Consider the following 23,410-nt stretch of genomic DNA (forward strand, 5'->3'; position numbering starts at 1 on the left):
CAGGGTTGGGATTTTCTCCCTCAGGATCTGAGATAAATCCTGGATTTTAGGGATAGGGAGTGGGGGGTTATAGAGAATGGTTGGATTTTAGGGATAAGGAACAGGAGTTACAGGGAATAACTGGATTTTAGGGTTTGGGAATAAGGTTAATAAGAAATGGTTGGATTTTAGAGAAAGGGAATGGTTGGGTTTTAAGGATTGAGAGTGGGAATTACAGGCAATAGTTGGATTTTAGGGATAGGGAATGGGATTTTTAAGGAATTACTGGATTTTAATGATGGGGTAAGGAATGGTTGGATTTTAGGATTAGGGAATGGGATTTTAAGGAATGGTTGGGTTTTAGGGATGGAGAATGAGATTTGAAAGGAAATATTGGATTTTAGGGATAGGGATAAGGAATGGTTGGATTTTAGGGATAAGGTTTGAGAGTTACAGGGAATAGCTGGATTTTAGGGTTTGGGAATGAGATTTTTAAGATACGCTCAGATTTTAGGGCTAGAGAATGGGATTTGTAAGAAATTATTGGATTTTAGGGATAGGGATTTGTAAGAAATTATTGGATTTTAGGGATAGGGACAAGGAATGGTTGGATTTTAGGGAGCTGATCCAGCTCCATGTTCCCAAATCCATCCAAGGATTTGAGGGAAGGATGAACATTTCCAATTTCCTGTTGGAATTCTCCTCCTGGGAGGGAATAAGCTTGGGAACAATTCCCTGCAGTTCTGCCTTTCCCCTGTTTCCTCTGGAATTGGAAAATCCTGACCTTTGGCTTTTGTTTTCCAGGCTGAAACTGGGAAAAAGGAAGTGAAGAGAGAGGAAGGGAGCAGAGCAAGGTACGGCCTGTGAGGATTTATGGGGAATTTTTGGGAATTTTATCCATTTCTTTTCCCTCTTGGAATGTTTATGCACAATTAGGGATTGCTGAGCCTCCCCCCAACTTTGTCCTGCTGCTCCTCCTTCCCAATCCATGTGCTCCAGAGCTAAAATATTCAGGATTTATTTAAAAAATCATGGAAAAATTGGGTGAAATCCCAATTTCTGGGGGAGTTTTCCTTGGTTTTCTCCCCTGTTCAGGTCCTGGCTCCTCCTGTTGCTTTTATTCCATCCTGCAGCTCTCCCCTCTATCCCTACCTCTGGAATTCCTCTTCCCAACTGCTGAATTCCCAGAAATTTTCAGGAATTTTGTTAAACATTCTGGAATTCTTCTTCCCAACTGCTGAATTCCCAGAAATTTTCAGGAACTTTTGTTAAATACTACTTGGATCCCTTTTTTTCTGTGATTCTAACTCGGATTTCTGGATGAGTTTTGTTGTTATAAACCCCAAAATTGTGTAAGGATAATCTTAGAATTTAAGGAATTCTGTTATGGAAAAGCTCTGTATTCCCAGATCCAATTTCTTTCTTTGTCATTCCATGAAATTACTGAATTTTGGGAGTGTTAATTCCCAAATAATTGGGAATCTCTTCCTCACAGCCACTTCTTGATTCCAGACAGGTGGAATTAAAATTAAATTTAAAATTAAAAAGGGATTTTTCCATGAATTCCAGCTGCTGAAAAGGTGGAATATCGACATTTTCCACGTAATTATTTTATTCCTTTTCATAAGGAGCAGAAAACACCAGAATTATTCTTTTAATTATTAATTATTCATCCTTTGTCTAAAGCTTTAATTAATTAAACTCCACCCCTGGGCTCTGCCTTTCCAAGGCTGCATTTTCCATGAATCCAGGGGGGAGTTTTCCATGAATTCCAGGAGTTTTCCATGAATCCCAATGGAAGAGAAAACAAACTGAGCACAGCCAGAAATATTGAATTGATGGAAAAATCCCTTTAGGGGAGATCCCAAATCCCTCTTTCCTGGACAATTCTGATTTTTCCAGGTTTTAGAGTAGAAATTCCCTGCTGGAATTCTGCTGGAATTGCTGCTCCAGGCTCAGCCATCCCTAATTCCAAGCTCATCCTGTGGGATTTTTTTTCCTTCAGGAGAAAAGTCTCTGAAATTCCCTGGAAAGCTCCATCAGCTCAGGCTGTGTTATCCCAGGGGTTCCTCCATGGGAAAACAGGGATTTTAAACCCAAACCATTGGATCCTAAATCCAATCCCAAATCCAAACCTCTCAAGCAAAGCTCTGCTAATTCCCTTATCCAGGAGCTTCGTTTTGGTTGGATATTCCCATTTTTCCCTCTGTGGGATGTGAATTTTCCCAGGCCTGATGTCTCTAAAATGTGAATGTGGACCACAGAATTCCCAATCCCATTTCCTGATGCTCCGGGAAAACCCCTGGAATTTTCTGGGAATTCTGGAATTCTCCCTCCATGGTTTGATTTCTTCTGTTTCTTTGAAATGCTTTTAGCTCCGGCTTGAAAAAAATTCCAGAGGGATTGGGGACGGTACAAAAAACACCCGGAAATCCATCGGGAGAGCCCAGGAAAGGCCAAATTCCCAGCCCAAATGTCCAGGAGGACATTCCAGGGGGACAAGTGGAGATTGCAGAGTCTCAGCCAGCAGGAGCAGGGGTGGATGTGGAGGGATTGGATCCTGGAATTGGAATTCCCGTGGATCCTGCTGGCAGCAAATCACCCGGAGCGAGGTGGGAGGAGAAACCGGCGCCGCTTTGCGGGGCGGGGAAGGAGGAAAGGGATGAGCCAGAGCTGGAAATGCAAAAGGAGGATGAGGAGCCCTCTGCTCCCACCGTGGATCCTCTGGAATCATCCAGCAAAGGGATCCCAGCTGGAGGAACACCAGGAGCCATCCCTGGAATGTCCCCGAGCTCGGACGAGGCTCCCGCGGTGTCACCCGGTGTCACCCAGCCTGCTCCTCCTGCTGCTCCGGAAAAAACTCCCATTCCTGAGGCTGGGAAAAGCAGCTGTGAGGCATCCACGGAGAGGAAAACTGTCCCAAAAAGTGGGGATGCTCCAGGGAAAAAATGGGATGTGGCTGGAGCAGAGAGGGAGGGGACGGCGGAGGAATCCGTGCTCAAAATGGGGGAAAATCCAGGGAAGATTTGGAGCAAAGCTGAGACAGAGGTGGAGAAAACATCTGGAAAAACATCCTGCAAGGGTGGGGAAAACTCTGGGAATGCTGTTGGTGAGATCCACGTGGGAAGTTCGGTTAAAACCCCACAGAATAAAGGGATGGGAGCTGTAAAATCCGAGGAAAGCCATGTGGCAGCTCCAGTAAATCCCACTGCATCCCAAAAGGAATCTGGAACTGGGAAAACCTTTCTGAAGGCAGTGGTGTCTGTCCCAGATATCCTGAAACAGAGAATTCCCGTCAGGATCACAGAGCCTTCCCTGGGAAAAGCTGGGGAACAGAAAATCCCCCTCAAATCTGGGCCAGAGAAGAAAATCCCAAACAAAGCCACGGCTCAGCCGGGAACTGGGAACCAATGGAAAGGGAATGGAAATTCTGGGATGGACGCACAGGGAGACAGCGGGAAAAGCTCATCCCAGCAGGAAAAGGATTCCCAGCTGGAATCTCGGGCGAGCTCCAAGCAGCAGGGAGAGAGTGGAACATCTGGCACATCTGGAACATCTGGCACGAGGGAAAATCCCAGCGGGAATCAGGTGAGGAGGGCAGGAATTCTGATGTTCCCTGGGATTCTGGGATCATCCCTTTCCCTTTTCCATAAATCCCATGAGGCCACCAGAGGAGCTGCTGGGCCACCAGTTCCTTTTAGCTGCAGAACTGGTTGGAAAATCCTATGGAAGTCGTTTGGGAAGTGAATCCAAACTGAATTCCTTGGAGCAGCTCCAAGTGGGAATAAACTTTTTGTGTCCTCTGCAGAGCTGGAATTTGCTTTTTCCAGCCAGGTGTCACCTGTTGGTGACAAATCCCTGGAGCTGTGGGGACATCCCAGAGCAGCTCCCTGATCCAAACAAAGCTGTGCTCGGTGAGGGTTGGGATTTCCTGGGATTGATTTCATGGAATTTTTGGTGTCCCATTTTTGCAGGCTCCTGGTGGGGGCGGTGCTGCAGCTTGGAAAGGCAGCACTGGGAAACAGAAGGAGGTAAGGATGGAAAACTGGGATTGAAAGGATGGAAAACTGGGATTAAAAGGATGAAAATTTGTGGGATTATAAATATGAAAAACTGTGGGATTGAAAGGGTGGAAAACCATGGGATTAAAATAATGGAAAACTGGCACCCATTCCTTTGGATCCAGAACTTTGAATTTCATCCATTGAACTTTATCCATTGAATTTCATCCACTAAATTTCATCCACTGAATTTTATCTGTTGAATTTTATCCATTGACCTTTATCCACTGAATTTTATCTATTTAATTTTATCCTTTGACCTTTATCCGCTGAATTTTTATCCATTGAAATTTATCCACTGAATTCATATCCATTGAGTTTTATCCATTTAAATTTATCCACTGAATTTTTATCCATTGACCTTTATCCACTGAATTTCATCAACTGACTTTGATCCATTGACCTTTATCCACTGAATTTTTTTCCATTGAAATTTATCCACTGAATTTCATCCACTGAATTTTATCCATTAACCTTTATCCACTGAATTTTTATCCATTGACCTTTATCCATTGAATTTCATCTACTGATTTTTACCCATGAAATTTTATCCCCTATTGATGTGCTGCAATTTTTCCAAGGGGCTTTGACTTCCTGAATTAAACCTGAGTTAAACTAAATTAATCACTCAGCGCAACGCTGCGATTTAAACCCCGAACCCTTTTTTTTATTTTATTTCAACCCTCCAATTAAATCCGGGATTATTTCTCTTCCCCCTTTGGAACCTTCCTCCTGGAGACGACATTTCATTATTCCCACAGGAGGAAGAGCTCTTCCCTTTCAACCTGGACGAGTTTGTCACGGTGGACGAGGTGCTGGACGACGCCGAGTCTCCGGCGGCGCCGCGGCGAAACCCCCCGAGGGCCAAGAGAAAAGAAACGGCCAAAGCCAACCCTTCGGAACCGGCCAGCAAGAAGAGGAGAGGGAAGAGCTGCGGAGCCGAAGGTGAGCTGTCCTTTGTCACCTTGGATGAGATCGGGGAGGAGGAGGAGGAGGAGGAGGAGGAGGACGCGCCGGTGCCGCTGCCGGGCGTCGACCCCCAGGGCCTGCTGGTGGTGGATGAGGTGGTGGAAGAGGAGGAGCTGTCGGAAGCCGTGAAGGACCCGCAGGCGCTGCTGACCCTGGATGAGATCTCGGAGCAGGAGGAGCCGGCGCCGCACGGCAGCGGGCGCCGGGCGGAGTTCGAGGAGCGGGACCTGAAGGCTGAGCCCTTGGTGACCGTGGATGAGATCGGAGAGGTGGAGGAGCTGCCCCTCAACGAGCCCGCCGAGCTGGGCGCCGCCGAGGAGGGAAAGGCCAACCCCGACGACCCCAACGCCCTGGTGACCGTGGATGAGATCCAGGAGGACAACGAGGACAATCCTCTGGTGACTCTGGATGAGGTGAACGAGGATGAGGATGATTTCCTGGCCGACTTCAATCACCTCAAAGAGGAACTGAACTTTGTTACGGTCGATGAAGTCGGTGACGAGGAAGAAGAAAACGCTTTCCCGGGGAAAGTCCTGCCTGAAGATGAAGATGATGAAGATATTGTTGCTGTTGCAGGACCAGAAGAAATGGAAATTCTGGGAGATACAAATCCAGAGGAGGAAATGGCTGAAATCTCCAAGCCAAAAGGTGAGGAACACCAAGGCCAGCTTGGACAGGGCTTGGAGCCACCTGGACTGGTGGAAGGTGACCTTTAGGTTCCTCCCAACCCAAACCATTCCATGATTCCATTCCACAATTCCATGGTTCTGTCCTGTGATTCCATTTCACTGTTCCATGGTTCTGTTCCACCATTCCATGGTTCTGTTCCACCATTCCATGGTTCTGTTCCACCATTCTGTGGTTCTGTTCCATGATCCCATGGTTCAGTTCCACCATTCCATGGTTCTGTTCCACAATTCCATGGTTCCATTCCACCATTCCATGATTCTGTTCCATGATCCCATGGTTCCATTCCACCATTCCATGGTTCTGTTCCACCATTCCACAGTTCCATCCCAACGTGTGTTTCTGTCTCCAGCAGCCCAGCTGGGATCAGAAGATGCAGAACCAAAGTCTCAGCAGAAGAAAACGACTTTTCCAGGAGTCCCCAAGACACAGAGCACTCCCAAAGGTAAATCCAGAGGAATCCCCTGAAGTGCTCCAGGTTTTCCTGGCTGGAAGATTCTCTCCTTCCCATTGGAAAACTCCTCCCATGCCTCACAACCACAGTGAACCTCAGAGTCAGGGCCCAGAATCCATGATTTTTCTTGACTCCTCCAAATCCACGTTTAAACAATTGGTTAAACTTGGAAGCCTCTCATGGAAAGTTTTTTCCTGAAATTCCCAAATCCAGCTGGGATTATTATTAGCCAGGTGCAGTGTGGTGTCTCCTGAGGGTTCCCATCCTGTGGCAAGTTTTATTCCCAACATTCAGTGTCTGGAAAGGAGGGAATTGCTGCCAGGGCTGTGAAATGGGGGTGGGGAGATGTGGATTCCATGGGGTCAATCCTTCAGGAATTGTTCCAGCTTCCACGGGGTCAGTCCTACAGGAATGTGAGTCACACTTCCATAGGGTCGGTCCTTTAGGAATTGCTCCAGTTTCCATGGAGTCATTCCTTCAGGAACTGCTCCAACTTCTGTGAGATTGGTTGCTTTATTCCCAGAAAATGATGTATTTATTGGAAATGGAGGTGACCTCTGGATTGAAACAGGGCAGGGACCAGCTTGGGTGGAAAAACTGAATTCTTGGAATGTTACATTTCCCCCTGAGGGTATCCCAAATTCCAAAGAAACGTGAGGTTGGAATATTTCTTGGAGCAGTGTGTGGTGACTGTGCTGTGTTCCTCAGCTCTGGATATCCTGGTCCCAAAGGCCGGATTCTTCTGCCAGATCTGCTCCCTCTTCTACGCCGACGAGCCCTCCATGATCAACCACTGCAGGACCCCCCTGCACCGGCAGAACATGGAGGTACTGCCCGGGAAAAATGGGAATATTCCCAAAAATCCCTGGATTCGGGGCTGTGAACGATTCCCTGAGAGTTTGGGAATATGGGAATTTTTTTTTTTTTTTTTTTCCCATGCCTGGACTCGGGAGCTTCCCATGTCCATGCCATCCTGGGAGCCAAATTTTGGGGATTTCATGGGGCAAATCCCATTTTGGGAGGTTTTTATGGGACAAATCCCATTTTGAGGGGATTTTATGGGACAAATCCCATTTTAGGAGGCTTTTATGGGACAAATCCTATTTTGGGGATTTTATGGGACCAATCCCATTTTGGGGGAGGTTTTATGGGGCAAATCCCATTTTGAGGCTTTTATGGGACCAGTCCCATTTTGGGGGGATTTTATGAGACAAATCCCATTTGGGGGGAGATTTTATGGGAGAAATCCCACAGGAGGAGCTGACTGAACCTGGCCAAGGTGTTCCTGGCCTGGATTTTAGGGGATAATCCTGGAATATCCCTGCAGAACCATCTCTTCTCTCTTCTCCACAGAAATTCATGGCCAAGCAGCAGGACAGTGGTGGGGAAGAGCCGAGCTCCAGGTGATGGAGCTTCCCAGGAACGACGCTCCAGGGCCAGTCAGTTCTGTGTGTTTGGATTCCCTTTGGCATTTGGGGTCAGGAAGGAGCATCCATGGTGTAAAAATTCGGGAACAGACTAAAACCCAAACCAGGAGAGGGTTGGATTTGTGTCTCCAATCATCCGACGTGGCAGACAGAGACTGTTGGAGGTGTCCCCAGGAAATAAATGTTCTCATTGTATAGTTACCCCAGGGCTGGAGTTTTGGGGTCATTCCTTGGGGGTTTGGTGACTCTGGATGATGCTGGAGATCCAGGGCATCGATGGAGAGAATCAGGGGAAAGGTTTGGAGCTCCAGGAGCAGCTGAGGGAGCTGGGAAAGGGGCTCAGCCTGGAGAAAAGGGGGATCAGGGGGGACCTTGTGGCTCTGCACAACTCCCTGAACTCCTGGAGCTGGGTGGGAGTTGGGATCTGCTCCCAGGGAATGGGGACAGGAGGAGAGGGAACAGCTCCAAGCTGTACCAGGGGATGTTTAGGTTGGATATTGGGAAAATTCCTTCCTGGAAAGGGCTGGAATTTCCACCCAGGCAGGGGTGGAGTCCTCATCCCTGGAGGGATTTTCCAGCCCTGTGGATGTGGCACTTGGGGACATGGACACCGGTGGCCTGGGCAGAGCTGGACTCAATGGACTCAGAGGATTTCTCAACCCAAATAATTCCATGAGTCCCTTCCCTGCACCCACCCTCAGCTCCATGGTGACATTCCAAACTTGAGGACCCTTCTGGAGCACTCAGCCCCCCTGGGGCTCAGCAGCAGCCAACAGAAATTCGGGAATTCCTTTAATTCCTTTGCCTGGGGCTTGGGGCACCCCCTGCTTTTTTGGGGTGCACATAGGAACCATTTCTCCCTGTGGACTTCAGCCAGGTGGGTCAGAAAGGGAAAACTCAGATTAAATCCATGAGAATGCCAAATTTGGGATCAGTGTGGGGTCTGGAGAGTGAGCAGGGGTGTGGGGAAGGTCCTGGAGGTCAGGATGGGCAGGGCTGGGGGGCACTGAGCCCAGTGTGGGCACGGGTGTGCCCCCTGCTCTGCTGGGCACAGCTCCTGGTCAAGAAAGTCTTTCCCACTGGGACATCTCTTGGTTGATTAATTCCTCCCACTGGGACAGAGTTCTGTATCCTTGGACATTCCCGTGACACCGCTCTGGGTGTCCCTCGGTGTCCCCTTGGCACGGATCTTGGTCAGTGGAATTTTCCATTTGGGACAGCTCATGGTTGATGGATTCTTCCATTTGGGACATACTGTGGTTGATGAGTTCTTCCATTCGAGACATCTTGTGGTTGATGGATTTTTCCATTTGGGACAGCTCATGGTTGATGAATTCTTCCATTTGGGACATCTCCTGGTGGATTGAGTCTTCCCATTGGGACAGAGTTTTGTATCCATGGATGTTCCCTTGGCACCGCTCTTGGTGTCCCTTGGCTTTTCCTTGGAATGGATCTTGGCTGATCAACTCTTCCACGTGGGACATCTCTTGGTTGATGAATTCTTCCATTTGGGACATCTCCTGGTGGATTAAGTCTTCCCATTGGGACAGAGTTTTGTATCCATTGACATTCCCTTGGCACCGCTCTTGGGATCCGTTGGCTTCCCCTTGGCTCTGCTCCTGGTTGATGAATTCTTCCCGTTGGGACAGATCCTCGTGTCCCTTGCCTTGCCCCTGGCACAGCTCCTGGTCCCTCCTGGCTTTCTCCTGGCACAGCTCTTGGTTGATGAGTTTTTCCACATGGGACATCTCTCGGGCGATTAACTCCAACCATTGGGACAGATTTTTGTATCCGTGCCCTTGGCCCTGGCTCTTCCCTTGGGATCTCTGTGTGTGCCCTCGGGATCCCTGTGGATCTCGGTCGTGTCCCCCTTGCCACATCCCTCGGGGACCACAGAATTCCCACTTTTCCTGCTTTATGGCCAACTTGCCCTGTCCTTCCTGGGCCGGCCAGGAGTTGGGATTTGGCTTTTCCAGGAGGATCCAGGAGCTGCTGCCCCTGAAGGAGGGGCTCTCCTGACAACGGACCTGAACCTTTTGGGATCATACTGGGATCAGGGCACGGCTCCTGTGTCACAACGGGACATCCCAGCACCCCAACAACCACGGCACCCTCTGGAACCTTCTGGAACCTTCTGGAGCTGCAGCCCCGGCCCCACACGACACCAGGGGTGTGCAGAGGGGGGTTGGAGAGAGCGGGAGGAGGAGAAATCCCAGACTGGAGCACGGGCTGGCAGAGATTCCCTGCGGGAAGGAGAGCAGGGACATGGGGACAGTGACCCGACCCTGGAGGGGACTGTCCCGGCAGGGCTCGGGGAGTTTGACCCCGCTCCGCCTGTGGGGTGTGGGGAACCACAGCAGCTTCCCATTAGGATTCCTGCCGGGAAAAGCCACGGCGCCTTTAAAGGCATCTCCAGGCGGGATCTGGCAGCAGCCGGCGCTGCACCAGGAAATTCCTGACATCCCGGGAAGTGCTGAGCCAGCACAGCGAATCGGGGCCGTGTGTGCGCGCCTTGGAGCCGGGAACGGCGCCAGGAGCTGGGCCGGGAATTCTGCAAACCTCGAAAGTGCCGTCACGTGGGGCTGAGGCAGAAGGCAGGAACAAAATCCTTCCCTTGGAACCGGGCAGGGAATGAACGCTCCGTCCCCTGTGCCAGCCGCGCTGTCCCCTGGGGTGGCCGAGGAGCATCCCCGGGGGATGCAGATCCCGAGGATCCCGCAGCAGTGCCACAAAGCCATCCCTGGAATGGACATCCCTGTCCTTCCTCAGCCGGGCAGCGCTCGGGGACACCGCCAGAGGGACCAGGGATGGGGACAAGGGACAGGGATGAGGACAAGGGACAGGGATGGGGACAAGGGACAGGGACGGCACCGGCGGCAGCTCCGCCGCCCTGCAGGAAATCCCAATAAAAGAAAGGAAAGTCAAGCTGGGAAAGTTTTTTCGGGGCGTGTTTGAGACCCCGCGCAGGGTGGGGGAGAGGCAGGACCCGCACCCCTTCCCCAGCACCCAGAGCCGCACCCCGAGCCCCACCCGGGGCACCCCCGAGGTGTCGGGGCCGGGGCCGCCCCTCGCCGCCCGGTTCGGTCCCGCTCCGCCCGCACCGGCGGCTCCGGGACCTCCCGGGTCCCCGGGCTCGGCCGGCGGCGCGGCCGCTGCGGCAGGAGGAGCCCCCGCAGACCCCCGGCGTGGCGAGGGGACAGCGGGGACACAGCGAGGGGACAGCGGGACACGGTGATGGCACAGCGGGGACACAGCGCGGGGTGAGCGGGCGGGTCCCGCTGTCCCCCGTTCCAGGGGAGCGGAACGGCGCCGGTTAACGGGGCGGGGCACGGCCGGGGGTCCCGGGCGGGGGGCGGGCAGGAGGCGGGCGGGGGTCCCGGGCAGGAAGCGGGCGGGGGCCGGGGAGGGGCCGGGACCGGAGCAGGACCGGCAGGGACCGGCAGGAGCGGGCAGGGACCGGCGGGGCCGCGGCCATGCCGGGGTTGCCCCTCGCCCCTCTGCTGCTGCTGCTGCTGCTCCTGCTGAGCCCCTCGCCGCCCCCCGCCCGCGCCGCTCCGCACCGAGCCACGGGGCTGGGCACGGCCAGAGGGGCCCCCAAAAACAGCGGGGTGTCCCCCACAAAGGGAACCACGCCGGGACCCCCCAAAACCAGCGGGGTGCCCTCCCCGAAGGGAACCACGCCGGGACTCCCCAAAAACAGCGGGGTGTCCCCCACAAAGGGCACCACGATGGGACTCCCCAAAACCAGCGGGGTGTCCCCAACGAAAGCCATCGCAAGGGGGCCCCCGAAAGGCAGCGAGACGCCCCCCTCGAAGGGCACCACGCCGGGACCCCCCAAAACCAGCGGGGTGCCCACCCCGAAGGGCACCACGGCCACCCCCTCGAGGGGCAGCACCACGGGACCCCCGAAGGGCAGCGGGACCCCCCCCAGCCCCGGCCCCTCCCGGGACAGGGACCCCGCGGTCACAGGTAGGAGCTGGGGGGGCTCGGGGGGTGTGTAAAGGGGGGGTTCCGTGGGGGGTGTTGGGGTGCCAGGGGCTGGAGGTGTTGCCAGCCCCCCTGCCCTGGCACCCCCCGTGTCCCCTCGCAGCCCCAGCGCCCCAGGTGACCACGAGGGCGGTGCTGAGGAAGAAGAAGGTGGTGAGGAAGAAGGTGCTGAGGAAGAAGAAGGTGCTGAGGAAGAAGCCGGAGGCTCCGGCCGCTCCGCAGGAGCCCCGTACGTGCTGTGGGTGCGGGTGGCCCGGGCGTTGTCACCTGCACAGGGACCTGGCCGTGTCCTCGGGGCACCTGGGGGTGTCCCCATGGCACAGGCCCGTGGGGACAGCCCCGGGGGTCCCTGTGTGACCCCGGTGCCCGCTGTGTCCCCAGCGTGCCCCCCGCTGGGGCTGGAGTCCCTGCGGGTGCTGGACTCGCAGCTCCAGGCGTCCAGCCACAAACGGCACGGGCTGGGAGCGCACCGCGGCCGCCTCAACATCCAGGTACTGCCACCTGTGCCAGGGGGTGCCAGGGTGGGCCAGGAGTGTGGCAGGGTGTGACAGAGTGTGCCAGGTGTGCGCCAAGGTATGCCAGGAGTGTGCCAGCAGTCTGCTAAGGTGTGACAGGAGTGTGCCAAGGTGTGTCAGAGTGTGCCAAAGTCTGCAAGGAATGTGCTAAGGTGTGCCTGGTTGTGCCAGGAGTGTGCTAGGGTGTGCCAGGTGTGTGCCAGGTATATGCCAGGAGTATGCCAGGAGCATTCCAGGAGTGTGCTGAGGTGTGCCAAGGTGTGCCAGGAGTGTGCCAGGTTGGGGAGGGGAGGTGTTTGAATGTCACCTACCTGATATGCGGCGTGTGAGTGTGTCAAACTCAGGACAGGTGTGGCACGTTTGTGGCGAGTCCGTGGCACCTTCATGGCACGTGTGTGACAATTCGTGGCAAGTTCGTGGCACGGTCATGGCACGTTTGTGACAATTCATGGCCAGTCCATGGCACCTCCACGGCACCCAAATGTCCCTGCGCTCTCCAGCCCGGTCCCCTCCCTCCCATGTGGCCACCGCCGTGCCGGTGCCACCACCCCGGGCTCGGGGACAGCGGGGACGTGTCGCTGTGCGTGTCCCCTCCCCTCCCCGCAGTCAGGGCTCTACGACGGTGACTTCTATGACGGGGGCTGGTGTGCGGGACACGAGGACACGGAGCAGTGGCTGCAGGTGGACGCCCGGCGCCTCACCCGCTTCACCGGCGTGGTCACCCAGGGCCTCAACTCCATCTGGACGTGAGGGGACAAAGGGGATTTGGGGTGGGGACAGCACCGGGGACACCCTGACCCCTCTCTGTGCCCCGCAGGTACGACTGGGTGACGTCCTACAAGGTGCAGGTCAGCAATGACTCGCACGCGTGGCTGCCGAGCCGCAATGGCACCGAGGAGGCGGTGGGTGCCCAGCGGGGGTGGCACGGGGGACACGGCGGTGGCACCTCCGGACAGGATGGGGACATTGGGGGGGTGACAGTGCTGGGGGGGCGGTGGTCGGCTGGGGGGTGATGGTGGCACGGGGCGGGGTAAGAGGGGTGGGGAGTTAATTATGCACGGGGGGTTAATTGTGCCGGGGGGGGTTAAAATGAGGGGGGTTAATTAGGACAGGGTTAATTGTGCTGGGGGTTAACTGTATGGGGTGGGATAACCATGCCAGGGGGTTTAATTAAGCCAGGGTTAATTATCCTGGGGGTTAATTGTGCTGGGGTCAGCTGTGCCAGGTGGGATAACCACACTGGTAAAGGGCATTAACCACACTGGGGTACCCACACCGAGGGGGGTGCCCGTCCTGGTTGCCCATCCCGGGGTGCCCGTGCCAGCTGGCACCGTGCCCGGGCTCTGTTGGCCTTGGCCTGGCCACACTGGGCACCCTCCAGCGCTTCCCCCCGCACAAAGGCTGCTTGTCCCCGCTGGGCACCTGCCAGCCCCCCTGGCACGGGCTGGGGACACGCCTGGCACCGGGGGCGGGCACGGCAGCCTGGAGCGGGGGAGGGTGCGGGGTCCCTGTGCCGGGAATGGATTTTGGGGTCCCTGTGCCAGGGATGGATTTGGGGTTCCCCATGCCAGGGCTGTATCAGGATCAGGTTTGGGGCTCTCCGTGCCAGGGGTGAATTTTGGGGTCCCCCTGCCTGACCCAGAACAGATTTGGGTCTCCCCGTGCCCATCCCTGGGGCCCCTCCCGCTGTGGGGCCGCGCGTTTGGGGTCAGAGCAGCCCCACCTTGGCTCTGCCCTCCTGACCGTGTCTGCTCCTGCTGAAGGGGACCTGGAACCCCACGGGCGGCCCCCTGACCCCCCCACTGTCCCCTCCTGTCCCCTCAGGTGTTCCCTGGGAACAAAGACCCCGAGACGCCGGTGCTGAACCTGCTGCCCTCGCCCCTCGTGGGGCGATTCCTGCGCATCAACCCCCAGAGCTGGTTCCCCAATGGCACCGTCTGCCTGCGGGCCGAGGTCCTGGGCTGTCCCGTGCCCGGTGTGTGTCCCCCTGAGTGTCCCCCTGAGTGTCCCCTGCCCCCTGGGGACCCGCTGGTTGTCCCCTGGCTCTGCCCCAGCAGTGCCCAGCGCCGGCGCTCGCCACCAGAGCCGCGGTCTGTGCTGTTCGCTGTCCCTGACCGTGTCCCCTCGGTGTCCCCTCGATGTCCCCGCAGACCCCAACGATGCCCACACCTGGCACCGCCCGGCCCCGCCCGAATCTCACCTGGATTTCCGCCACCACAACTACAAGGAGATGAGAAAGGTGCCACCCCCCTCCCGGAGCCCTGGCGTGGCCTGGGGGTGGCTCTGTGTCCCCAAGGACACTGCGGGAGGCTGTGCCACCTCGGGTTGTCCCCAGGACTGTCCCTGACGTGTCCCTGTCACCTCCCAGCTGATGAAGAGGGTGAGCGAGGAGTGCCCCGACATCACCCGCGTGTACAGCATCGGGGAGAGCTCCCGCGGGCTGCGCCTCTACGTGATGGAGATCTCGGACAACCCCGGCACGCACGAAGTCGGTGGGTGGCGGAGGGGGCAGCTGGGGACAGCCAGGGTGGGGCAGGATGGGCCTGGGGACAATGTCCAGGGATGGCCAGGGGTGACCGGGGGTGCCCAGGGTTGGTGCAGGAGGGTGGGGACAGTCACCAGGGATGGGCTGGGATGGTGACCGGGCCACCCAGCCTGGCACAGGATGGGGACAGGGTGACCAGAGATGCCCGGGATGGGGACACGAGGACACCCAGGCTGGTGCAGGATGGGGACATGGTGGTCAGACACTCAGGATGGGGACAGGGACACCCAGACTGGTGCAGAGGGGGACAAGGACACCCAGGATGGGAATGGGGACACAGGGACACCCAGACTGGTGCAGATGGGGACAGGGTGACCAGGGATGCTTAGGACAGGGACACCCAGACTGGTGCAGGATGGGGACAAGGACACCCGGGCTGGGGACACAGGGACACCCAGACTGGTGCAGATGGATGGGGATAAGGTGGCCAGAGACACTCAGGATGGGGACAGGGACAGCCAGGATGGGAATGGGGACACCGGGACCCCCAGACTGGTGCAGGGAGATGGGGATGAGGACACAGGGACACCCAAGATGGGGATGGGGACACAAGGACCCCCAGACTGGTGCAGATGGATGTGGACAGGGTGACCAGGGATGCTTAGGACAGGAACACCCAGGATGGGGACGCAGGGACCCCCAGACCGGTGCAGGGAGTTGGGGACAGTCACCAGGACCCCTCCATCCGTGTCCCCATCCGGCAGGAGAGCCGGAGTTCCGCTACGTGGCCGGGATGCACGGGAACGAGGTGCTGGGCCGGGAGCTGCTGCTGAACCTGATGGAATTCCTGTGCCGGGAATTCCGCCGGGGAAACCCTCGCGTGGTGCAGCTGGTGACGGACACGCGCATCCACCTGCTGCCCTCCATGAACCCCGACGGCTACGAGACGGCCTACAGCCTGGTACGGCTGGCACCGGCACCGCCGGGCCCGGCCCGGGGATCCTGAGCCCATCCCATCCCATCTCGGTGATCCTGTGCCCATCCCGGTGCCCATCCCGGGGATCTCAGTGCCCATTTCGGGACCCGTCCCAGTGATCCTGTGCCCATCCCATTTCGGGACCCGTCCCAGTGTTCACAGTGCCCATCCCAGTGCCCGTCCCGGTGATCCCCGTGCCCGTCCTGGTGATTCCAGTACCCATCCCAGTGATCCCAGTGTGCGTCCCATTGATGCCAGTGCCCGTCCCAGTGATCTCAGTGATCCTAGTGCCCATCCCAATGATCCCAGTGCCTCTCCCGGTGCCCATCATGGTGCCCATCCCAATGCCCATCCCAGTGATCCCAGTGACCACAGTGCCCCTCCCGGTGCCCATCCCGGTGTCCCCGGCAGGGCTCGGAGCTGGCAGGATGGGCCATGGGCCGCTGGACGTACGAGGGCATCGATCTCAACCACAACTTTGCCGACCTGAACACGGCGCTGTGGGACGCCGAGGACAACGACCTGGTGCCCCACGAGTTCCCCAACCACTACATCCCCATCCCCGAGTACTACACCTTCGCCAACGCCACGGTGAGACCCCAAAACCCCCGATCCTACTGGGGTGGTGCCATGGGGAGACCCCAAAACCCCCGATCCTACTGGGTGCCATCAGTGCCAGTGACACCACACAGGTGCCACTGGTGCCACAGTGTGGGTGCCACCACATGAGTGCCATCGGTGCCATGGTGTGAGTGCCACCACATGGGTGCCATCGGTGGTGCCACCACACGGGTGCCATCAGTGCCACAGCACAGGTGACACCACACAGGTGCCATCAGTGCCACGGTGCGAGTGCCACCACATGGGTGCCATCGCTGCCATTGGTGGTGCCATTGGTGCCACAGTGTGGGTGCCACGGCACGGGTGCCACCCCACGGGTGCCATGGGTGCCACCCCGGCGCAGGTGGCCCCGGAGACGCGGGCGGTGATCGCGTGGATGCAGCGCTACCCGTTCGTGCTGAGCGCCAACCTGCACGGCGGCGAGCTGGTGGTCACCTACCCCTTCGACATGAGCCGCACCTACTGGAAGGCCCAAGAGCTCACCCCCACCCCGGACGACGGCGTCTTCCGCTGGCTGGCCACCGTCTATGCCACCGCCAACCTGGCCATGGCCAGCGGCGAGCGCCGGCGCTGCCACTACGACGACTTCACGCGCTTCGGCAACATCATCAACGGAGCCAACTGGCACACGGTGGCTGGCAGTGAGTCGGGGTGGCCTGGGGAGGTTTGTGTTGGGGTGTTTTTTTTTGGGGGGGGCGCTTTGTGTCACCCCTGTGTCACGCTGGTAGTGGCAGCCAGGGGTTTTAGCACGAACGGGGTGGGGCTGCTGTGGAACGCGTCCCGAGCTGCTTTGTTTTTATTTTCTCCTCCCGAGCATCAGTCTCATTACAAGGTTGGGACAAGGAGAAGATGCTGAGGATGCTCAGGTCCTCAGCAGCTGCAGAATGTGATTTTACAACGCACTTTGAAAGTTTTTTGACTGATCACAAAACCAAAAACATATTGAAAGCACTTCATCCACTATAAGTACCTTTGTTTAAAACAATGCTTGCTTATTTCCAATACAAAACCTGCTTGTAAGCCTTAAAATACAACGCACAGAGCTCCATTATTAAGCTTAGACCTTCCTAATATCTTAGAATATCTCTTAGAATATCGAGTTATTCTAGCCAAGCGTTAATACCCAGACCATTGTTCTATTTGTCCTTGTTTCTACATTTAATATAACTTTTCTGCTGACAAACCTTATGCTTTCTGCTTAGCTCCAATTGCAGTTTGCTGTCTTTTGTTTCCCAAACCCCTCTGATTTTAAGGATTTCCCCACGCAGGTATGAATGATTTCAGCTACCTGCACACTAACTGCTTTGAGATCACCGTGGAGCTGTCGTGTGACAAATTCCCGCACGCCTCCGAGCTGCCCGAGGAGTGGGAGAACAACCGGGAGTCGCTGCTGCTCTTCATGGAGCAGGTCAGGCATGGGGGGGGCTCGGGGTGGCACCCGGGGGTTGGGGACACGGATCAAGGGTGACCCTGGGTCTGTCAGTGTGGGGGGGTCTGGAGTGGGATGGGAATGGGGGAGCTGGGGGGGTCTGGAGGTGCTGGGAGGAGGGGAAAGGGGTCCAGGATGGGGGATTTGGGGGGGCTGGGACGTGGGGACACCGGGGGAGGGTCCAGGTGGTTCTGGGATGATGGGGACAGTGGGGAAGGGGGTTTCAAGGTGGGGGATTTGGGAGGGTTGGGACATGGGGACACTGGGGGGGTCCAGGTGGTGCTGGGGCCATGGGGACACTGGGGAAGGGGGATCCAAACTGGCAGATTTGGGGAGGTTTGGGTGATGGGGGAACGGGGGAGATCCAGGTGGTTCTGGGATCATGGGGACAATGAGAAAAGGGGTTTCAAGATGGGGGATTTGGGGAGGTTTAGGACATGGGGACACTGGGGGGGTCTGGAGGAGCTGAGACAATGGGGACACAGAGGAAGGAGTCCAGGATGGGAGATTTGGGGCTGTTTGGGACAATGGGGACACTGGGGGGTCACAGGCAGGGCAGGGCCAGGGAACCCCCAGGGGTCTCCATAACCCTTTGGGGGACACACACCGGGGACAATCCCGGGAGGACCTGGGCACAGGAGGGTGGCACTGGGAGGGGGGGGGGACACACCTGTGCCACCCGCCCGACCCCCTGGGACCCCCCTGGCTCCAGGTGCACCGCGGGATCAAGGGCGTGGTTCGGGACAGTGACACCGAGCTGGGCATCCCCAACGCCATCATCTCCGTGGATGGCATCAACCACGACGTCCGCACCGGTACCGGGGCACCGGGACGGCTGTGGGACGGGATTTGGGGTGGGGAGGGAAATGGGATTGAGATGGGATAAGGACAGGGATGGGACGGGATTTGGGGTGGGGGGAAATGGGATCGGGCTGGGAATGAAGGTGGGATAAGGACAGGAATGGAGTGAGGGTGGGAAATTGGAATGGGGACAGGGAAAGGAATGAGATGGGATTTGGGAATGGGATTAGGTGGGGATGGAAATAGGATTAGACTGGGAAAGGGGGTGGGGACGGGAATGGGATTGTGGATACGAATGGGATGGGGCTGGGGACAGGGAAAGGAATGAGATGGGATTTGAGAAATGGGATTGTGGATATGAATGGGCTGGGGACAGGGATGGAAGGGGGATGGGATTGGGGATTGCAGATGGCAATGGAAGCAAGATTAGACTGGGAATGGGGATGGGATCGGGACTGGGGATGGGAATAGGAATGGGACAAGAACGGGATTGGGGCTGGGGACGAGGACAGGAATGGGGTAGGGATGGAAACAGGGACAGGGACGGCGACAGGAGCGTGACACCCTTTCCCGCCGCAGCCTCGGACGGGGACTACTGGCGGCTGCTGAACCCGGGCGAGTACGAGGTGACGGCGAGGGCCGAGGGCTACGAGGCGGCCACGCAGCCGTGCCGTGTCTACTTCGAGAACGTTCCCACCCCGTGCAGCTTCCGACTGGCGCGGGCACGGGGCCGGCACCGGCCCGGCAGGACCCGCCCGGGCCCCGACCCAGCCCTGCGGCTGCAGCGGCTGCGCCTCCGCCGCCTGCGCGCCAACGGCCGCGGGCAGTGAGCGGGGCGGCCCCGGGGCCGCGGGCTCGGCCGGGGGGCGCGGGGGGCAGGGGGGGGATGGTTCCCAGTAAAGTTTGGCTGCGCTGCCGCTGCGACTCTGCGACCGGGAGGGGCCGGGAGCGGGAATGGGAATGGGAACGGGAACGGAACGGGGCTCGGGCCTGCCCGGCGTGGGAACTCGGCGAGGCCACGCCCCTCATAGGCCACGCCCCTTGGCTGCACATCAATGGCCGTGAGGCCCCGCCCATTCCCTGATGACCAATAGACTTTCCGCGCCGAGCCGCGCCCCCCTCTGTGACCATAAATGGTCATTTGTCGTAAGCCACGCCCACCTAACGTCCCTTGCCGGATATCAATTACTGTTATGGCTCCGCCCCCTCCCCTCATTTCTGAGCTCCTATTGGCTGGCAGCGGCGGGAGGGGCGGGGTGTGGCGGCGGCGGGGGCCAATAGAACGCGAGATTCATTAGTGTCGCTACGGGGGCGGGGTTGGGGGGGACACTGGGGGGGTTCGGGGACACTGGGGGGACACTGAGGGGGTTCCTGGAGCACGGGGACAATGGGGACCCGCAGTGTGGGGTAGTCACAGAGTGCTGGGGCCACTGTGAGGGTCTGGGGGCCACTGGGCCGTGAGGGATCTGGGGGGGGGGGGTCTGCGAAGTTCTGGGGACCCATGGGGACAAGGCATCACTAGGGCAAGGGGGGGGGGGGGTCTCCAGGGTGGGGGTGCCAGGACTGGGGGGGTCTGGGAAGTGCTGGGACCGTGGATGCACAGGAAGGGTCCGGGGAAGGCACTGGGAGTTGGCACTGGGGGGTGTTGAGACTTTGGGGACACCCAGGAAGGGTCTGGGGGCTGCGGGGGTCATGGGGCCATGGTCAGAGCAATCAGAACCCGCAAAAAGGGGTTGGGGTGACCCCCCATTAACCCCCGGGCGCTCCTGTGAGGATGGGGAGCTGTGCCCTGCTCAGCCCTGATGCCACCGTGTCCCCCTGGGGGGCAGGTGGCTGCTCAAGGGACCCTCCCGTGCCTGTCCCCCCTCCCCAAATCTAGGACTGGGCTGAGCTGTTCCTCCCAGAGGGGTCCCCAAAACCACCAGGACCCCCATGACGCCCCACAGGGATGCTCCAGCATGGGGCTGGGGGGGTGATCATCACCATGATGACCACCCCAGCCCCTTGGGGTGACCCTGGGGGTCTCTGCAGTGGGGACACCCACTCTGAGAGGGGTTGGACCCCCACCCCACTTCACCTCTGTGCCCGTAGCCATCCATCACTGCCGCATCCCCGGGATTTGGGGGGGCAGGGGTCCCGTGCAGTGTCCCCCCGCCAATGCCCGGGCCCCCCTGCCCTGCGTAGATGCTGCTCCCCCCAAATCCCCCCCCCCCGTGACCCCATAACCTTCCCGGGATCGGTTTATGGCATCATCGGCAGGGGCAGCACTCGCCGCTCGGCGCCTGCGCTCGCCGCGCTCGCCGGAGCCTCCGCCGGCCTGGACACGGCACAAAGTGGGGGTGTCCCCTCCCCCCGTGCTGTCACCAGAGCCCCCCCAAACCTGAGCGAGCCCCCCCAGCCAAAGTGGCGCAGAACAATGGGCTGAACGCGTCGGGCATCTTCCAGCGCTGGGAGCCGCCGGCACAGGCCGGGCTGGGGGTCGCGGGAAACCACCCCCCTCCCAAAAAAAACCCTCGGCGTGGTTCTGGGGGGGTGACCGAGCTCCCCCCATCCCGGTGAGGGACCCCCCGGTTTGTCCCGAGGAGCTGCAGAGCCGCCGGCCCCGGTTTGAGGAGCGACAGCGCCGGTAGCAGCAGGTGGGGGGGGGGCGCTGGGAGGGATTTTGGGGCGGGGGGGGAGGTTCAGGCCGTGCGGACCCCGCGGGGGTTGGAACAGTTTGGGGACTCCCCATCCCCTTCCCTTCGTTGTTCCCATTCCCCCCCCCCCCAAACTCTGGGCGGCCCCGGGGGTGCGGGGGGGCTGTCCCCGTGTCCCTCCTGTCCCCTCCTGGCCCCGTCCCACCCCCGTGTCCCTTTGCCCCGCTCTGGCACGGCACGGCACGGCACAGCGGGCAAAGGACGGTGCCCAGGGGCTGCCCACCTTTGCCCGGGACGGGTCGTGCAGCGGCTCCCGGTGAGTTCCGGGGTCCCGGGGAGTGGGGAGGGGGCACCCCCAGATCCTGCTGCTCTTCCCCTGTGCCCCCCCCAGTGCCACTGCTGCCCCCGCCGGGTGTCCCAGTTAAACCCCCCTGCCCAGCTGGGGTCGGGGGGTGAACCCCTGAGGGGCCATCAAGGGGGGGAAGGGACCCCACACCTTCTTCTCCCCTTGCTTTGGGGGACTCCTGGGTGGGAGCGGCACCGGCACTGCCCTGACCGCTTGTGCCACCCCAAGGATGGGATCTGGGGGTATCCAGGGGGTCCCTGTGAAGGTGGGCACTGTCCTGACCCCAATCTGCCATCCCAAAGATGGGATCTGGGGGTATCCGGGGGGTCCCCATCCATGGCTTTACCTTGACTCCCCTGTACCACCCCAGGGATGGGATCTGGGGATATCCTGGGGTTCCCCATCCATGGCACTGCCCTGACCCTCCCATACCACTCCAGGGATGGGATCTAGCGGTGTCCTGAGGGTCTCCATCCATGGCACCGTCCTGACCCCTTGTGCCACCCCTTAGATGAGTCTGGGGACACCCCGGGGGTCCCTGTGAAGGTGGGCACTGCCCTGACCCCCCTGCACCACCGCAGTGACGGATCCGTTGTACCGTGCCCACCCCCACCCACATCACCACCCCTCTGTCCCACCCCGCAGGTTGCCCCCATGGCGTCGTTCCGCATCCGGCAGTACCAGGACCAGGACTACGAGGCCGTGCGGGCTCTGTTCGCCCGCGGCATCCTGGAGCACGCTCCGGCCGGCTTCCGGCACATTCTGCGGGCGGCTCGGGTGCGCCTGGCGCTGCTGGCCGTGTTCGTGGCCGCTCGGGCGGCCGCCGGCTCCTGGGTGCTGGGGCTGGGCACGGTGGCGCTGGCACTGGTGCTGCTCTGGGTGCTGGTGCGCTCGCTCAGCACCGAGTACGTGCGCGACGCGCTGGGCACCGACCTGTGCGACGTGGCCGGCTCGTACCTGCGGGCACCCGACCGCTGCTTCTGGGTGGCCGAGGAGGGCGGCACCGTGGTGGGCATGGTGGCGGCGGTGCCCGCGGGCCGCGGCGAGCTGGAGCTGAAGAGGATGTCGGTGAGCCGGGAGCACCGGGGCCGTGGGTTGGCACGGGCGCTGTGCCGGGAGGTGCTGGCTTTTGCCCGCGCCCGTGGTTTTGGCACCGTGGTGCTCAGCACCTCCATGGTGCAGGTGGTGGCGCAGCGGCTCTACGAGGGGCAGGGATTCCGGAAGGTGGGCAGCTCGTACCCCTCGCTGCTGGGCACTTTGCTGAACTTCCAGATCTTTCACTACCGCTGTGATTTGGGGGATGGCACCAAGTAGGGCCCGAGCGGCGCCCAGGGGGCCTGGGATGGGTGGCACCCCAAACCTGGCACACCAGCCCCAGCGCGGCATCGTGACCCCGGGACATGAGGCACTGCCATGGCACGCCTGGCGCTGCCCTGGCACCCGAACCCTGGCACACACGGCACTGTCATGGCACCCCAAACCCGGCCCCAGGACACGAGGCATCACCCCAGCACTCCCCTGGCACAGCAGCACCGACACAGCACCGCCACGATCCCAGGACACGAAGCACCACCACGGCCCCACAGCCTGGCATGTGTGGCACTGCCATGGCACCGCCAGCCCAGGACATGTGGCACTGCCTTGGCACCCCAACTCCGGGACTCCACCACAGCACTCCAACCCTGGCACCGCCACGGCACCCCTTCCTGGATTTCCAGCAGCAGGAAATAAAGAGAGACCTGTGGGAACACTGTGTGTGACAAAGGGACATCTTGGGGGATGGAGGACATCCCGTGGGGGTAAAGGACAGCTTGGGGAACAGCAAACACTTTGGGGGAGAAGGGATACCCTGGGGGACACCTTTGGGGATAAGAGGCTTCTTGGGGAACTGGGAACACACTGGGGGACAACGGAGATTTTGGGGGAGAGGGGAAATTTTTGGGGACAGGCGACACTTTGGGGGACAAGGCTTGTGCCCTCACCCAAGATGGCGGAGGTTCCCCTTTTTCTCTGCCCTCACCCAAGATGGCGGCGGTT

The 23,410-nt window shown here is 58.9% G+C and overlaps 3 protein-coding genes across 5 annotated transcripts in view; all 3 read left to right on the top strand.

The window, feature by feature from the left end:
* ZNF638 (zinc finger protein 638) overlaps window positions 1-7,778 on the top strand; it is a 49,342-nt gene extending 41,564 nt beyond the window's left edge. The window contains exons 19-25 of the mRNA XM_088162896.1: window positions 784-833; window positions 2,355-3,567; window positions 3,954-4,010; window positions 4,802-5,657; window positions 6,049-6,141; window positions 6,859-6,977; window positions 7,504-7,778. Of these exons, the coding sequence (XP_088019022.1) occupies window positions 784-833; window positions 2,355-3,567; window positions 3,954-4,010; window positions 4,802-5,657; window positions 6,049-6,141; window positions 6,859-6,977; window positions 7,504-7,557 (2,442 nt within the window). The 3' untranslated portion in view covers window positions 7,558-7,778. The remainder of the gene's footprint in view (window positions 1-783; window positions 834-2,354; window positions 3,568-3,953; window positions 4,011-4,801; window positions 5,658-6,048; window positions 6,142-6,858; window positions 6,978-7,503) is intronic.
* Window positions 7,779-11,050: 3,272 nt separating this feature from the next.
* Window positions 11,051-19,221, top strand: CPXM1 (carboxypeptidase X, M14 family member 1). Its single transcript, XM_014876141.2, has 14 exons — window positions 11,051-11,546; window positions 11,668-11,793; window positions 11,946-12,055; window positions 12,686-12,825; window positions 12,897-12,981; window positions 13,904-14,054; window positions 14,230-14,318; window positions 14,448-14,571; window positions 15,329-15,525; window positions 15,952-16,131; window positions 16,505-16,802; window positions 17,430-17,569; window positions 18,303-18,405; window positions 18,971-19,221. The coding sequence occupies exons 1-14, from the start codon at window positions 11,051-11,053 to the stop codon at window positions 19,219-19,221; spliced, it is 2,490 nt and encodes an 829-aa protein (XP_014731627.2).
* Window positions 19,222-20,617: 1,396 nt separating this feature from the next.
* Window positions 20,618-23,121, top strand: NAT8 (N-acetyltransferase 8 (putative)). 3 transcript variants are annotated; one of them, XM_014876170.2, is made up of 2 exons: window positions 20,618-21,027; window positions 22,019-23,121. In XM_014876170.2, the coding sequence occupies exon 2, from the start codon at window positions 22,028-22,030 to the stop codon at window positions 22,685-22,687; it is 660 nt and encodes a 219-aa protein (XP_014731656.1). In that variant the 5' UTR covers window positions 20,618-21,027; window positions 22,019-22,027; the 3' UTR covers window positions 22,688-23,121. The 3 variants fall into 3 exon arrangements, with proteins under 3 accessions (XP_014731656.1, XP_014731657.1, XP_088019036.1); XM_014876171.2 differs by lacking the exon at window positions 20,618-21,027 and adding an exon at window positions 21,249-21,343; XM_088162910.1 differs by lacking the exon at window positions 20,618-21,027 and adding an exon at window positions 21,386-21,919.
* Window positions 23,122-23,410: the final 289 nt, after the last annotated feature.

Source organism: Sturnus vulgaris, chromosome 4, assembly GCF_052056855.1.
Source record: "Sturnus vulgaris isolate bStuVul1 chromosome 4, bStuVul1.hap1, whole genome shotgun sequence".
NCBI classification, from domain to species: Eukaryota; Metazoa; Chordata; class Aves; order Passeriformes; family Sturnidae; genus Sturnus; species Sturnus vulgaris.

Bases quoted from the DNA above. Each gene is read 5' to 3' on its own strand.
- CPXM1 (XM_014876141.2), top strand. From the start codon at position 11,051: ATGCCGGGGTTGCCCCTCGCCCCTCTGCTGCTGCTGCTGCTGCTCCTG. The intron at 17,570-18,302 runs GTCAGGCATGGG...CCCTGGCTCCAG, and splicing joins TGCTGCTCTTCATGGAGCAG to GTGCACCGCGGGATCAAGGG. The intron at 18,406-18,970 runs GTACCGGGGCAC...TTCCCGCCGCAG, and splicing joins CAACCACGACGTCCGCACCG to CCTCGGACGGGGACTACTGG.
- NAT8 (XM_014876170.2), top strand. From the start codon at position 22,028: ATGGCGTCGTTCCGCATCCGGCAGTACCAGGACCAGGACTACGAGGCC.